The sequence below is a fragment of the Desmodus rotundus genome, chromosome 7, assembly GCF_022682495.2.
Source record: "Desmodus rotundus isolate HL8 chromosome 7, HLdesRot8A.1, whole genome shotgun sequence".
NCBI lineage: Eukaryota > Metazoa > Chordata > Mammalia > Chiroptera > Phyllostomidae > Desmodus > Desmodus rotundus.
Genome location: NC_071393.1, coordinates 6,087,998 through 6,103,894, shown reverse-complemented (window position 1 = coordinate 6,103,894; position 15,897 = coordinate 6,087,998). Strand labels below are relative to the sequence as shown.

The following is a 15,897-nucleotide window of genomic DNA, read 5'->3' as shown; positions in this document are numbered from 1 at the left end:
CAGTGGTGGTTTCTAGCCTGTCATCCTTTCCACAGATGTTACGTAGAATTCTCCTGTGAACGTTGTTTTCCCTCTCAGTTCCGGCTGTCTGTTTTCCCTGCAACACGGTTTGGACAAGAAAGGGTTGATGGTTTCCTACTCATGGCTGTTAGTTGCCAGTTAAAGGGTCGGTGCCCTGGTTACCTCCAGCGCGGAGCAGTGACCGCACGTTTCTGGGCCACCGCGAAGTCTTCCTTCCCTTTGCTCTTAAGGAACTTAAATGCGTACTGAGTGCTGAGAAAACATCGGTAAAAGAAAAGACCAAATGGTCCCTTCCTGCCTTTGAGGTGCCTTGAGATGCTCAATTTTTTCATATTTAGTCCACTACATACGTGTCACTTAGCACATGGCTGTGAACCGCCCTTCGATTTTGTTTAAGGTTAACTAGATGTGTCCTTGTTCCTTCCTCTGGGTACACTTACGCCCTGTGAGGAAGGGACAGTGTCCTGTACGCTCCTATCTATGTACCCAGGGCAAGTTTGGACGTCTAGAAGGGTGTGGTACCTAGGTGCAGGCTGAGTAGATGCCAACTTGGGGTGGCCGCTCTTCCAGTCTTTGGCCTCAAGTCATAGCTATTTTCGTTTTTCTTCTAGACAGGAGTTGGGGTGGATTCCAACAGCCCCTCACCGACATCAGCTGGGTGTTTCACAACGAGGGTCATCCACCCCGACCCTCCCCGGAGTGAGTGCAGACCCCACAGTGAAGGGCAAGATCCCAACAAGACTGTCCCCATTTCAGATGCCAGCTGCAAGCGGGGTCCCCAGACTTCTTGTACTTCTAACTGGGAGACAAATTTAAGTTCAGTAAGTCCCTGGAAGGACTCATCGAACTCAGGAAAGCATTGCCCCTGCAATTTCCACTTTGTTATACAGGACACAGGTGAATAGCCAGGTGACGAGGTAGGTACACAGGGGCGGGTGAGGTCTAGAAGAGTCTCGAGCACAGAAGCTTCCGTCCCCATGGAGTCCGGATGAGCCATCCTGACAATACATTGATGTCTTTGCCAACCGGGAGGCTCCCGCACCTGGATGTCCTGAGCTTTTAGTGGGTTTCATTACAGACACATGACTGATTCGATCCTTGGCCACACGCTTGAGTTCAGTCTCCAGCCCCCTCTCTGCTTGGGAGTTCAACCGTCTAATCACAGCTTGGCATTTCTGGCTCGATCTTTCTGGCATGGCCAGCCCCTCCCTTGAACTCTAAGAGCCCATACCTCACTAGCATAGACTCATGGATGGTTGGCAAGGGCTTGTTAGGAATACTCCACTCCTATGAGGAAATTCCAAGTGTTTTTGAAAAACTCTGTGCCAGGAAGTAGGGATAAAGAGCATGAAGAACAGATACACATATTCTTTTTTTTTTAAGATTTTTAATTTATTTTATTTTTAGAGAGAGGGGCAGGAAGGGAGAATGAGAAGGAAAGACACACCAATGTGTGGTTATCTCTTGCACACCCTCTACTGGGGACCTGGCCTACAACCCAGACATATGTCCTGACTGGGAATTGAACCGGTGACCCTTTGGTTCTCAGGCCAGCACTCAATCCACTGAGCCACATCAGCCAGGGCTTTTTTTTTTTAAGATTTTATTTATTTTTGAGGGAGAGGGAGAGGGAGAGAGGAAGAGAGGGAGAGAAACATCAACGTGTGGTTGCTTCTCACATGCCTGCTGGGGACCTGGCCCCTTCAAGAACCTTTGAAGGTAAAGCCAGAGGATAAAGCTTTTAGATTTGGCAAGAGGATACTCATGGATGGGGGGTACGAGTAGGCTCAGAGGGAGAAGACAACCGAGATATACATATTTCAACAGTTATGATCCAAGCCTTCGGGGAGTGTGAAGGTCTTAAACGAGGTTAATTTACTGCTGGCTAAGGAAACCTTCTACCTGGCAGGGACAGAGAGGGTTTTGTGTTGTGGGGAGGTGGGCGAGGTGGAGGGTTGTGAAAACAAGGTCAATGAATTATGGGAACCAAGGGGCAGGTAAAGGGCTTTGCTTTCAGAATACGGAGAGATCCTCTTCTGAAACTTGAAGGGAAAGGAAGGAGCTAATTGAAAAATTATGGATGAGAGCAGATATTTTTAACGAGGGTCTCTCACAGAGGTTGCGAGACTTTATGAGAAGCACCTGGCGGTCTCAATCTGAAGAGGATTTGGAGAAGCGAGGGAAGGAGCAATGGGCAAGAATCGGTCTGGGATACACTTCCATGCAGCGAACGGGTTCTCCGAAAGCAACTGCCAGGGGACCTCTAGAAGGCTCTAGCATTTTCAGCTTATGATTCCATGAATTCCATGAATTCTCAATGAGAACATCTCGTTGACAATGGGATGTATATCAGCCCCACAGCTTCCTGGTGTCTGTACTGTCTAGAAAGAAGAAAATAAACATGTAAGAATAATACATGTCGTATGCAGTTAAAACCCTTGGTTAAAAATCAGGCGGAGAAAAGGAAGTGCACCTGGGAGGGTAACTGTCCCCAGGGATAATGTGGGGGTACTTGTTGACAGCACAGACCTTGATGACCAAAGCTAACCCTGGCGCGGGGCACAGTTCCTTGTAGAGCAGGCAATTTTGCCCACCCCCATGGGACATGTAATGGTCACAGCTGGGAGGATCGAGTGGGCAGAGCCTTGGGAAGCTGCTCAAAATCCTATCATGCACGGGACAGCCCCCTACAACCAAGAACCAGCTGGCCATCGGGCCCAAGATGCCACTGGCACTGAGGCCGAGAAACCCTGCATTGAAAGCACTGTGAGAAAGAGCCTGGTGGGAGAACCAAGTGTACCTGGTGGCAGGCATCTTGGTAGGAGGGGTGCTTTGGGCAGGTGTGAAAGACTCTGTTGGGTTGCTGACCCTTCCCACCCTCGGGAGCCACTTCTAAGTAACAGGTGGCCCCGTGACAGTTCTGGGCAAGGAAATACAAGAGAATTTGCTGGATGAGGCTTCTGGTAAGATACCCTTGGGCAGGTATCTCTCCCTTTCTGTTTTTCCTGCCTAGACTGTGGACCCGCCACCTGGAGGTACAGAGGCAAGGTCTGGAGACATTGTCACACGGTGGGGGGACTTCTATGGACATGTAAAGGGTACAGACCAGGGATGCTGCTCCATACCCTACACTGCCCAGGACAGCCGCCAGCACAGAGAATCATCCAGCATTCAATTGAGAAACCGCCTATGGAGGAGGTACAATGGGGCTGTAGGGGAGGCCTGGACTGCCTGCCTGAAGATTTCTTGTAACAGAAAGGAAAAAAAAACCCATTTGCTTAAGCTCCTGAGTTGGGCTATCTTTGTGGCTGAATGAATTCCAGCTGGGACAGCCGGAGCAGCTCTTTGATCTCAACCTGTCACAGGGAACGCTCTGGACCACGCTTCCTTTTGGTTGTTCTTACCGGCACGTTCCACCGTGGCACGGGAGCTCCAGTGCCATCTCTGAAGCACAGAGAGGAGGACAACCATTCGTTAGCTTCTTGTGCTAGAAGATTCCAGCACCAACGGTGCCCTCCACCCACGTCGCCAGTAGGATCGGCTGGGTCCAAGATCACAGGCCTGGGGAGGAGGGGTTTGAAGGCATTAGAGGCGTGTTGCTTTGAACCAGGGGTCTCAGCGTGGGGGGCCCGCTCTCCTCTCGACACTAAAACAATGTTTCCTTCTCTCTCAGGTGTCGGGAAGTCAAAGGCACCGATTCTGTGCAAAGTAATTTCCTAGAATTAAATTACATTTGTCAACCATGCTTTGAAAGATGATGATTATTGTAGACATGAAGGCATCCTACAAACACCCTCTCCACGCCAGGCTAACCAGACTACGACGTCTAATTGAACCGAATGTATGATGTTGCTAAGTGGGCTACACCCGTGAGAGGCAACCCGGGTACCTTGCTCTCTCTTTCTTCTCCTCTATACTTTCTCAGCGCTCCTTTCTTTCCTCCCTTTCCATTTCTTTGTCCTCCATTGTTTTTGTCCCTTGCTGGTGGCTCTGGGCAGACAGCTAAGGTTCCTTCTACTCCTCGAAGGATAAAGGTGTTATGGGCGGCAGGTCTGACAGGGTAGATAAAACGTGACTTAATCAAAAGCCTGCAGGATAAACCAGTGACATCGTCATGAGTGACACCAAATGAGTGACATTGCTGCTCCTCAGGGACACGCTTGCAACACCCCTTAGACTTGCTAAGGAATCCACAATTTTCCTTCTGAGCTAGAGAGGTGAAGGCCACGCAGAGACCTGGAGCCTTGGTGCTTGCTTCTCTGTCCCTTCTGGGTGACATTTTCTCCTGCCTCCCTAGGGCTTTATCTCGGGAGACTTTGGGAGGTTCTGTTGGTCAGCACCCTACCCCACCCCCCATTTCACAGGGGGAGAATCTATGTCGCTGAGATAGTGTTGAAGGAACTCGGGAAGAAAAGGAGGGGGCTGGAGTTCAGGGCACCTGGTTTTCCGGATCTGGGTCAGTAGGAAGTTCTTCACGATCTCATTCTCAAAGTTGTAATTGACCATCCAGAAGATACAGAGCTGCTGATACTGTGTGACCAACTCCAGGACCGTCCGGAAACCTTCGGCAGTGTTGAAATCCACCATCCCACTTCCCTGCTCCCAGGCGTAGATGGTAAGCAGCTCCAAGGCGTACTTGGGGGGCAGAGACCTCTTTTCTTTCAGTTTCCTTGCACACTGAAGGAGGAGGGGGATCAACAGAGGACACTGGTCAAGGAAGGGGGCGCACTGTGCATGAAGGACTCCCAGAGTCCCCCGTGGGTGGGACTGCTCTGGGAGGCTGGGGCAGTGCAGGGTTGCAGGGGGTCACTTTGTGTCCTGTAGGCAGCGCACGAGGTTTCTTAGCTGTGCTCTGGCCATTGAGGACTTCTTAGAGCCACGCTCTACCACCTACTAACAACCCACTGCGTGGCAATTATGGGGCCAGGTGTGTTACCCCCATCCTAATCTGCCCAACCACCCTACTTGGCAGGCATAATGGTGGCCATTTTAGATGAAGCCACGAGGCTTGGGGAAGTGAAGTGACCTGCTCCAGGTCACCCCACATCCCTGAGCCCTTGGAGCATCCTGGGGCTGGGTGTGGAGCGAGTTCTCTAACATTCTGGGGTGGGAACCACATCGCTCAGTCTTCATTTCGGCTGCAGGGAGCTGGACACAGAAAGGAGACACGTCAGGCCAAGAGCTGACATCGTGCTGGGTGTTTGCGGTCGTGAAAACACTCAGAAACTACCCTGCCTGCAAGACACGATAGAAGTGAAGGTGGGCTAAACAGTCTTCTAGAAAATGCAGCCCCCGGTTCCACCTGCAGCTGCAACCTGCCTTCCAGGAGATCAGCACCGGTGTCTGTTAGTTCTGGGCGCCCAGCAGCAGGAGAGTCAGGCTGGCGACTTGCAGGCAAGCAAAGCCCGATGTCATCGGCCCTTCGCAGGCTGGGTAACTTAGATTCCTGCAGGATTCCCTGCGTGACCCAGCAAGAGCAAAAATAAAGGCCAGCTGGCAGCTTTGACGGTAGGAGGCGCTCTACACCCGACACAACTAAACGGGGTTAGCAATGCGCATCCTCCACAAAGATCCTCAGGATGGAGATGTGCACAGATCCCCTAAGGGCAGCCCAGCCCCCGGCATGGGAGAGTGTGGGCACTCGGAGCTCTTGGCAAGCGCTGGTTTCACCATACCAGCACATACCTGTTTGTACCAGTGCTTCATCAGGCGAATTAAGTCCTTCAGTTTGGTGGGCCGGGAGAGAACGAAGTTCCGCTGCAGCTCCGTGAAACAGGTAGAAAATTCTCCCCCCACGATGTTGGAGCTTTTGTACAGAGAGATGAGCTCAGTGTAGACCCTGGGGTGGGGTCTAGAGCCAGCTTGCACTTGACCTAGCATGGGGGAGACACACTTGCCTTATGCCTTCATATGTACAGATATCAACAGCTTTCAAAACATTTTGACAAATGTAATGTAATTCTGTGAAATTCCGTTGAACTCTATTAGTGTATGTCTAAGATACTGGGAGCATCTCTAGAGTAATGGGATATTGAAACAAAGAATATGGTCTACACGAGTACCAGTGCTATTATTAGAATATTATCTGGTTTTGCTCTGTCCAGTGTGGTAGCTGTCAGCCCATGGGGCTATTTGCAACCAAATTAATTACAGGAAAATCAAATTAAAAATCTAATTTCTCAGTTGCACTAGCCACATCTCAAGCTCTCAGTAGATATAGAGCAGAGATATAGAATATTCCCATAGAAATACCTTTTGGACAATGCTGAACAGGAGTTTGCTAACTATGGCCCACAGGCTAAATCTGGCCCACTACTTGTTGTTGTAAATAAAGTTTTATTCAAATTGTCATCCCATTTGTCAATGTATTATCTGCGGCTGCTTTCAGGCTACAATGGTAGAGTTGTGTAGTTGTGACAGGGACTATATGGTCCTCAGAGCTGAAAAGATTTGCTATCTTGCTTAAAAAAAGCTAGCCAACCCCCAATCTATACCGTCATCTTCTCTTTGAAAGACAGACACTAAGAACCCTCTGGAGGGAAGGCACTAGGGGCTTTGTGACTTGGACTTGGACATGCCTGAAACAGCCTTGGTTTCTTTCTCCCCCTGTATGTTTCTGTCGCCCCTGAGTTGAATGCATAAGGGACATTTTTGCCTAAGATTGAAGTGGAACACCCAGATTTCTTGTCTGTGTTTCAGAGTCCCTCCCACAGCCTGTTCTTTCATTTCCTTCACTAATACTTGAGGCATTTTACCTGTCAACGCATATGGAGCTCCAGGGTGCCCCGTTCTTAGACAGGTACTGTGAATGGCACTACGCGAGAGTAAGCGGTGAGTCCTGGACGTCTTGGGATACTCGAGTGAGGAAGGAAAATGTCTACAGGTGTCAGGTGCAGTAAGCGCCCCCTTATTCATGGGGGACATGCTCTGAGATGCCATATACGCTACGTATGTTCCTATACATGCAGACTCTGCCTCTCTCTGGCGTGTCTGAATTGTCCGCGTCGCTACTCTTGCGCTTTGGGGACGTTCCTGAGTAACACAAGGGTGGCTTGAACACAAGCACTGTGACACCATGGCAGTCAGTCTGATGACTCAGGTGGCTACTAGGTGACCCATGGGTGGGGAGAGGGAGGAGTCACAGCCTAGGCTGGATGCAGCAAGATCCCATCACGCTATTCAGAACGTGATGCCGTTTAAAACTTATGCGTTACTTATTTCTGGAATTTTCCATTTCCTTTTTTCTGACCACAGTTGATCACAGGTAACTAAAACCATGGAAAGCGAAACCCTGGGTGAAGGCTGGAGGCTACTGTATTGCTGCTGTTACTAATGCCACCTGCTGGGGGCGCTGGACCCACGACCCATTGTTAAGTCACCTGGTGTTTCCCCCACCTCCTCCCGCCACTGTCCCTATTCGTGCGTCTTGGGGAGTCTCACCTAGTGCGTTATATGCCGGCAACACATCAAAGTCAACGCTGTCGCTGAGCTCTTTGGATTTGAGAGAGAAGCTCAGCACCCTGGGAGCATTCCATTTGGAAATCTCAAACTTCACTTCAAACTTCTGCTCCCGGGCTTCTCGCTGCTGAAAGGCTTCCAGCTGTTTTCGGATTTCCTTGACCACGTTGCTTCTTTCGGTTTTCTGGGAGGTGTAGCTTTGAAGCGAGTCGATGAACAAGATGATGTCAGCGTCGGAGCCCGCCTTCAGAGCTGTGCCTTTGCTGGTCGACCCTCCCTAGTGAGCAGAGGCCAAGCTGAATCAGGGTCGCTGGACCGTGGGCCCCTCCCCCCGGGGGGATCCCAGCGGTTGGACTAATTAAGGAGGTTGCCCCTCCAGGGTAGATTCCAAGTTGGGGTCCAGTGAGGGCTGAGTCCAAAGCAGACTTTTTCATTTTTCACACGGATAGACTCATAGGGTTCCAAAGACGGTTATTCTCACACCCTTGAGGCACTTATTTATACAAAAACAACTGATGGGTTAGTTAGACGCGACCTTCCTGTCAAGTCCGTTTCCTAAAGATGGCTCCTAATGCGGATTTCACTTTCAATTCTTTTTTTTTTTTTTTTGCATTTTCTTAAATTTTTTTTATTGATGTTCAATTACGGTCGTCCCTATTTCCCCCCATTACTCTCCCCTGTCACCTTGAATCCTTGGGACCCGAAAGAAATCCGCCTAGATGCGGCCATGACATTGAAAGTTCTCATCTGTTCCCTGATCCATCCATTTTCTCCCACAGTCTGGGCATCGCTGGGTGAATTTTTACTAATTTAGGTACACAGGTTGGCAAACTTTTGCTAAAGAGCTTCTCAACTTCCTTCCTCCTTCCTGCCTCCTCCCCTCCTCCTCCTTCTATGCCTCCCCCCAACTCCCCATCCCTTCAACAACTCTGTGAAAGTGTGAAAACCGTCCTTAGCTCGCTGGCCCTGTTTTGCAACCCCTACATGAGCTGCTAGGCTGGTTGTCCCTGGGGCTGATGGGTAGTAAATGCCTGGCTCTGCAGGTTAGGGACGAAAGGAGGATGTTCTTTTTCCCGTCTACCAATCCTCAATTAATCCCTGTTCCAGCCCAATTCATTCAAGCAGACAGAAGGAAGAGTAACAACCCATGGCCTTTGGGCCATGGACAAGAACGATCCAATCCACGGAATCTCTAGCTCAGTGGATGGAGGAATCAGTCTCCAGTCACTGGAACAAGAGTGAGGTCACTCTTTGGTTCCATATACACTGAGCTTGGCCTCTGCAGTGGTTTGGACGGTGGCTCCCCAAGGGTATGTCTGCTGGGAAGGCATGAATATGATCTTATTTGGGAAAAGGGTCTTTGTAGATTTAATTAAATTAAAGTTCTGTGGGCCCTAAATCCAATGACAAGAAGAAGGGAGAAGACACTGGGAGAAGGTGCTGGGAAGATGGAGGCAGAGATCTGAGGGATGCAGCTACAAGCCAAGGACCGCTAAGGGTGCCAGCAGCCAGGGGATGCGTACAGAATCAAACATGTGTTATTGATGACCTCCTCCGTCCGTCAGCACCACCCCCACCCCGAAAATCAGTATCCTCGTTACCGACTGCCCCAGCTTCCTTTCCTCCTCCTCTGCCCTTCAACCTCTGCTGTGGGACGAGCATTTCAGAGCTCCAGAAACTGCTCCGCATCCTGCCAGCAACGCCCCTTGTGAGAAAGGCCAGGCTCACCTTGACAGACTTCTGCACCTTTGTAGCTGAATGCCGAAAGCATTCTTCCTTGAGGAACGAACAGATGACGTCAACGGCGCTGCTCATCTGATCCAGGAAAGTTTGGTTGGGCTGCAGAAAGAACTTGATGAACGCATCCAGACGGTGGCCCGGGGTCTCGTGAAGTGGTGTTGGCTGGGGAAGGAGAAAGAACCCCACTGCAAGTAAGACTGCCGGCTGGGTGTCAGGAGGTGTCCCCCCCCAACCCCCCAAGCAGGACATGAGCCATATTTGGAAAGCCCCCTCACCAGAACATTCCAGGATGGTCCAGGTGACACTTTCAGGCTGGGAGAAGACAGCCAGAGTTGAGCTTCTTCTTTTAGCAGCTGCCAGCACGTCTTATCGTTGCTCAGGTTATTGGTTGGGTCAGTTGGATCCAATATTACTGGCCTGTGAATTCCATTAGATTACAAAAAAAACCCCCCAAAACCCCAAAAACAACCCTTGGGCTGCCTGTGGGAGGAGAAATCAGTTTTGGGGAACTGGGCTTCTGGTAGCCTGGACTTGAGCTCCTGTAGTTTGTCTCACTTGCTAAGGTGTTTGTCCAGCCTCTTCCGTCCTGTGTTCTCTGCCTAGCAGAGATGTTCCATTAATGATGTAATAAAAGGGTCTTTCCTGCTGACCTTTCTTCTCTCTTAGCCTCTTCTAGGAAGGGAAGTACCTCTCAATGTTTACCTCTCAGTGTTTGTTTTGGGCATAAAAATGTGATGATGGTTCGGAATGTGAAAAGCATCGGTCAAGTTTCTCTCCCTTAGACCTCTCTTCGCCTTCCTACCCAATGCTGCTGGCATTCTCGGGGTGCACCCTGGGCTGGGAAGGACAGGGCTGGGCTCTCCTTCTAACGGGGAAAGGTGTGGCATGCAGAGGCAGAGGGAGGGCCAGGGGAGCCGAGTACCTTGGGGATCGGATCTGGCTCAGGATGACATTCCGGACGGTCACATCCTCAAAGCTGTAGTTGACCATCCAATAGACACACAGCTCCTCTGGCTGCTTGATTAGCCCCAGGACGGTTCTGACGCCTTCAACTAGATCAAAGTCTTCTGCCCCACACCCCTGTTCCCAGGCATAGACTGTGAGCAGCTCCAGAGCATATGAGGGCGGCAGGGATGCGTACTTCAGCTTTTTCTGGCACTGTGGGAGGAAAAAGGGGCAGCGGCTCATTTGGGGACCCAGCTCTTCCCACATCTGAAATCAAGACACTAGATATGGTGTCCATGGCATAAGAAGTCCCTGTTCCCAACCAGGGACTACCATGACACCATGGCTAAAAGTCGACAGACTGATAATCTCAAGTGATGACAAGGACGCAGAGCTCCTGAAAGTGTCGTGCATTGCTGACAGAAGTGTGATTGGGGACAAGTACAGATGCTGCTCAAATTGCCCGATAAACCCACTGTAAGTTGAAAATACCACAAGTAAAAATGCATCTAACACAACGAACCTGCCGAATCAGAGCTTAGCCTAGCCCTCCTTACACGTGCTCGGGAGTGCTTACAGTGGGGTAATGGTCTTGACTTTCTTTCATCTCCAGAGTCATTGTCTTCCTTTGCTTCTCACCGGAAGTGGGAGACAGATGGGCATTTTGTAGACAGGATGGGGCGTGAAAACACAAAGCGCAGTACCCAAAAAAAGACTGGCCACACAGCACACCGCAGAGTATCGGCTGTCTACTCTGGTGACCCAGGGGCGGGCGGGAGCGGGGGCTTGCTGCCGCTGCCCAGCACCACGAGAGTGTATGTACCACATATTCCCAGACCAGGAAAAGATCAAAATTCGAAATTCAGTGTCTATGGAATGCCTATCACTTTCCCACCATTGTCGTAAAAAAATCTTCCGTCAAACCATCATAAGCCAGGGCCCGTCTATACGTGGCAGTATTTCCTAAAGTTCAGTAAGTATGTACGTAATCCTCATTGTGTACACACATATGCACACTTATGTATGCCATGTGCATATGTACACACACACATATGTTTTCATATGCATATACCTTATAACCCAGCAGTTCCACTCTCGCGCCTACCCAAGAGAAAGGAGAGCTTCAATTCACAAAAGCACACCTGGGGCAATGTCCACAGTCACCTAATTCATCACAGCCCCAATTTGGAAATGCCCCAAATGTCCCTCAGCAGTAGAATGGATCGATGTGTGGCGTGGGACCACCATGGAATACCACAAAACAATGGAAAATGACATCCACGTGCACCAGCGTGGACATGCCTCTCAGACTTGACGCTGAACAGAAGACGGCAGGTGCAAAGAACGTACAGCACGGTTCCATTTCTACCCGGTGAAAAGCAAGCCAAATGAATCTGTGGTGGCAGCTGTCGGGACAGCGGGCTGTTTGGGGGAGTATTGACTGGGCGTGGACTTGAGGCAGGCTCCTGGGGAGCGGGAACCACGCCCTATTTTGGTCTGGGTGTGGCTTAAAAAATACATAAAAGTGCATTGCACTGCATACGCGAGATTGTTGTACTATACCGGGTTGTTAGCTGATCTTGAACCAAAGGAAATGGGTGATAGGCAGAGATGTACAATTTGAAACTTACCTGTTGATACCAGGCCTTTACCAAGAGGATCAAATCCTTCAGCTTGCTGGGATGGTGGTTAAAAAAATTCTGCTGGAGTTTTGTGAAGCAGACTGAGAACTCGCCGGGGCTGGCTTTTGTCATATCCAGGGATCTTTTGAGCTCTCGGTAGGTCCAGAGGCTGGGCTTGTCACTTAAGCCTGGCATGGAGGAGAAGAAGGACTCCCCGTAATCACAGAAGTGATCACCCACCATGCAGGTCAGGTGTGGATGGCCACACTTCGTCTCTTCAGCTTGACTCCAGCCCTTGTTTAAGGCAGGCACATACTCTCAACACTCACTGTCCTAAAGGGCCTGAGTATCAGCTGTTTTTAGCCTGATCTTACAGTTGGCAAAAGTGGGTAAGGGGTGGGACCAGGATGAGAACTCAGGACTGCCCCCCTTCCAAACTGGTCATCTGTCAGTGAATGTGAGCCATCAAAGTGTGTGTGTGTGTGTGTGTGTGTGTCCACCTTAAAGGCACCCTGGCCTGGGGCTTAGAAGACCTGGGCTTTTTTTCTAGTTCTGTAAGTAACTGGCTGTGTGGCTTCAGGAACACTCCTTTTCTTTGGTTTCCCAATTTGCTTAACGAGGGGTTGAATTTGAGCTCTGACATTTAAGTTTGTGATTGTATATATGTATGTACCTGTGCTTGATCCTAAGCTTTGACTATGTTGAGTCTTTTCCATCCATCCATCCATCCATCCATCCATCCAATTAATGATCCACCCACCCATTCAATCATTTGCCTGTCCATCTATCATGCATGCATCCATCCACCCAACCAGTCACTGATGGAAGGTCCTTGCCTTGATGTTGGCCAGCTCAGCAGGCAGACTCCCGATGCCTGCTCCAGCTGGTCCCCAAAGGTTTGCCCCACCCTCTTTCCCTAACCAACACTTACTCTAGTCTAAATTCTCAGATGAGCAACAGCACCATGGAGCTGGTTTGAAATACAGAATCCTGGGCCCTATACCTGATCTCCTGAACCAGAACCTGCATTTTCATAAGGTTCCCAGGTGATCTGTATACATGTCACAGTTTGAGAAGCTCTGCTCTAGAGTCTAGAACATGTTTCCTAAGTCGATGAGGAGGTGAAGGAGGAGTCCTCTAGAGAAGAGACCTCCTCTCTTGAAGGCCTACAGTCTGCCACTTTGCAAATCATCAAAGCTATTTATCCACCACCCTTTTCTTTGACTTTGCTCTCTTAACACACCCCTGCATACCCATACTCCCCCCCACACACCCAGGAGGGCTCACCCACAGCATCGAAGGCGGGCAGCACGTCAAAAGTGATGCTCTGTGATTTGGTGGACAGCTGGATGGTGAGCCCACCATAGGGCCTCTTGATCTCCATCTTGGCCACCAGCTTCCTCTCGAGCCGGGAGGCTTTCAGCCACTCGCAGATTTTGTTGAGGAATTCATGTTGGCTTTTCCTCTTCAGATCCTGGAACTGTCCAAGGTCACTGATGAAGACGACAAGGGTACCATCGGAGTTGCCCCTTAAGACTGTTTTTCGGCCATAGGAGCCACCCTGCCAGTGACAGAGAAGCAGGTGTGAGACTGGGCACTTTGGGGGGAGGATGTCATGGGGCTCCCGGTAGGCAGTAGTATTTCTTAACTTGAGCAAAAGCCCAGAATGTCACTCTACTCTTGAAGTTGAATGGCAGGCGGCCATTTGTCCACCCAAAGGCCAGGCTGCCTGTGGCAATACTTTCAGACTAGCCCCACGCTGGAGGGAACTCAAGTGCCCATCAACACCCCGAAGGGACAAATTTGGTGTATCCAACGTGGTGGAATAGTCTACACCACGAAACGATACACAGAATCTGCCTGCAACAACACAACTTTCATCAACAGGGTGGGTCAAAGAAACCACACCCTAAAGCCACGCAGCGCATGGGTTCCTCCGTACAGGGTGACCCTGGTCTGGGTTCCCCAGCGTTAGCGCTGCGCGGCCCATTTCCCAGAAAACCCCTCAGTCCCAGGCAAACCGGGATGGCTGCTCACCTTACATGTATACGCAGTTTAAAAACTGGCAAAACGAGTCTCTGCTGTCAGAAGTGAGGAGAGTGGCTGCCTGGGGAAGGGGTGGCGACAGGGCAGGGAGTCCAGGGGTTCTGAGGAGCTGGGACTGTTTCGCTCCTTGATTTGGGTGTAGGTTACACTTGTACCTTGTTTGTGGCAACCCAAACAGAATGCACACTTAGTTCTGTGCACTTTTCTTTTTGTATTTTTTTTTATTTCTGAAGATTTTATTTATCTATTTTTAGAGAGAGGGGAAGGGAGGAAGAGAGGGAAAGAAACATTAACGTGTAGATGCCTCTCGTGCACCCGTACTAGGGACCTGGTCTGCAATTCAGGCATGTGCCCTGACTGGGAATCGAACCAGCAACCCTTTGGTTCACAGGCTAGTGCTCAATCCACTGAGCCACACCAGCCAGGGCCCATATTTTATTGTAATTAGAAAAAAAGTAACATTGAGAAGCAGGATGGTATGTGGTTAAGAGTGCCTGCTCCTGCCTGGGCTTAACTCCCAGCTCTGATGCTGGCTATTGAATACCTTCCCTGTGCCTCAGTTTCCTCATCTGGGCCAAAGCCAGAGACACCAAGTCTCCGAGTGTCTCTACTGCTGGGGCTAGCGGGCGTGTTGCAAGGGCAGAGAAAGTCCCCAGTGCTGGAGAGCGTGGGGGTGGGGAGAAGGCACCTTCCCAGCACCCTTTCTTCCCCAAAGGCCCGGAATGTCCAGCCTCAGCCCTGGGGTTTGCCCATAGCACTATCCGTTTCTAACTGGTGAGAGCCCCCAAACCCCTCTTGCTGGAAAACCAGAGAGCAACTTTTGGGTAGTTTCACCGGAAAACCCCTCAGTTTTGGGTAGTCCTTTAGTCTCAGTTTACTGCTCTGTAAATGGGGAGGATAGAAACAATAACAGTGAGTAATCACAGCTAATTTACCGAGCACTAACTATGTACCAGGCCCTGAACTAAGAATATGATCTGCTTATGCCTCATAACTCTTCCAGCTGGGTATTATTCTGCTTCCATTTTACAGATTCAGAGATGAAACACATAGAGGTTAGCAACCCACCCTGGGTCACACACAGGAAGGGGCAGAGCTGGTTCCTGAGCCCGTGCTCCTAAACTCAACACCACATCTCATCCTCTCACCCGAGGGGAGGATGACAAGATGACATAGGGTGCACCCAGGGCCTGGCACACAGTAGGTGCTCAGCACCAAGTCACTCTGCCTTTTGTTGACCAGGGGATATCCTGGCTCCCAGAAGCCCCAACCCCAGCCCTGACTCACTTTGGCTACATCTGTCACCGTGGGGAGCTCCTTGGCTTCCTGCAGGGCGGCACAGATGGTGTCCACAGCCGCGTCGATCTGTCTCTGACAATCGTCAGCGGGTCTCAGGAAGTTCTGGACGTATTCGCCCAGTCTCTGTGCAGGCACTGAGCTCACGGTTGTCGGGCAGGCACTGAATAGCCAGCTTCCCATCATTCTTGCTGGCTGCTGAGGTGACAGCGAATGGCAGAGCAGCAAGCAGAGAAGAAAGAGCAGCTCTGGGCTGAGAGTCTGGATGCTGAAATGCCCAAGAGCCAGGAAACTGAAACTCAGCGGCACGCCCGGCTGACTTCCTCAACCCCAAATCCTGCCCGCCCCTCTCCTGCCCGCCCTCGGCTCTGGTTACCCGCCTTTCAGCTGGAGGAGGAGGAGTCCTCCTCACCTGGAAACTTCCAGCCTCCTGAGCCCGCTTACCTGGGCTTGGTACGTGCTAGATCCGCATCCTGGAGCACACTGCCTACCTCTTTTGTGGCTTGTTTCCCTCTCTGTAAAATGGGGATAACTATGGTACCTCCTTGATTGGATGAATGTGAGAATAAAATAATTCCTGCCACATACTTAGAGCAGGGCCTGGCAGATGGCCATGGCTCTGTGTTTGGTAAGCAAATAACATTTTATAGGGGGCAGGGGTGCTCTTTGGAGGCTTTTATCCCTTTTTCCTCTTTCCAGGGACTGGAGAACTCAGACTCAGGGACAGCGGCAAGGAGAGAGAGAGACCCAGAGAGGTGACTGACTTGCT

The 15,897-nt window shown here is 50.5% G+C and overlaps 1 protein-coding gene across 1 annotated transcript; it reads right to left on the bottom strand.

Moving 5' to 3' along the window:
- Positions 1–1,607: 1,607 nt before the first annotated feature.
- On the bottom strand, positions 1,608–15,396 carry OAS2 (2'-5'-oligoadenylate synthetase 2). Its single transcript, XM_053928527.2, has 11 exons — positions 15,120–15,396; positions 13,074–13,347; positions 11,796–11,974; positions 10,142–10,377; positions 9,495–9,636; positions 9,208–9,381; positions 7,462–7,756; positions 5,707–5,894; positions 4,460–4,698; positions 3,426–3,582; positions 1,608–2,402 (listed from the first exon to the last, which is right to left on the bottom strand). Exons 1-11 carry the CDS (start codon positions 15,312–15,314, stop codon positions 2,304–2,306), a joined length of 2,178 nt encoding a protein of 725 aa, XP_053784502.1. The 5' UTR covers positions 15,315–15,396; the 3' UTR covers positions 1,608–2,303.
- Positions 15,397–15,897: the final 501 nt, after the last annotated feature.

Coding starts and splice junctions, on each gene's coding strand:
- OAS2 (XM_053928527.2), bottom strand. CDS start 15,314: ATGATGGGAAGCTGGCTATTCAGTGCCTGCCCGACAACCGTGAGCTCA. Junction 10,378..11,795: donor TAAAGGCCTGGTATCAACAG/GTAAGTTTCAAA, acceptor TTCCTCCCACAG/TGCCAGAAAAAGCTGAAGTA. Junction 3,583..4,459: donor ACCCAGATCCGGAAAACCAG/GTGCCCTGAACT, acceptor CCTCCTCCCCAG/GCCTGTGATCTTGGACCCAG.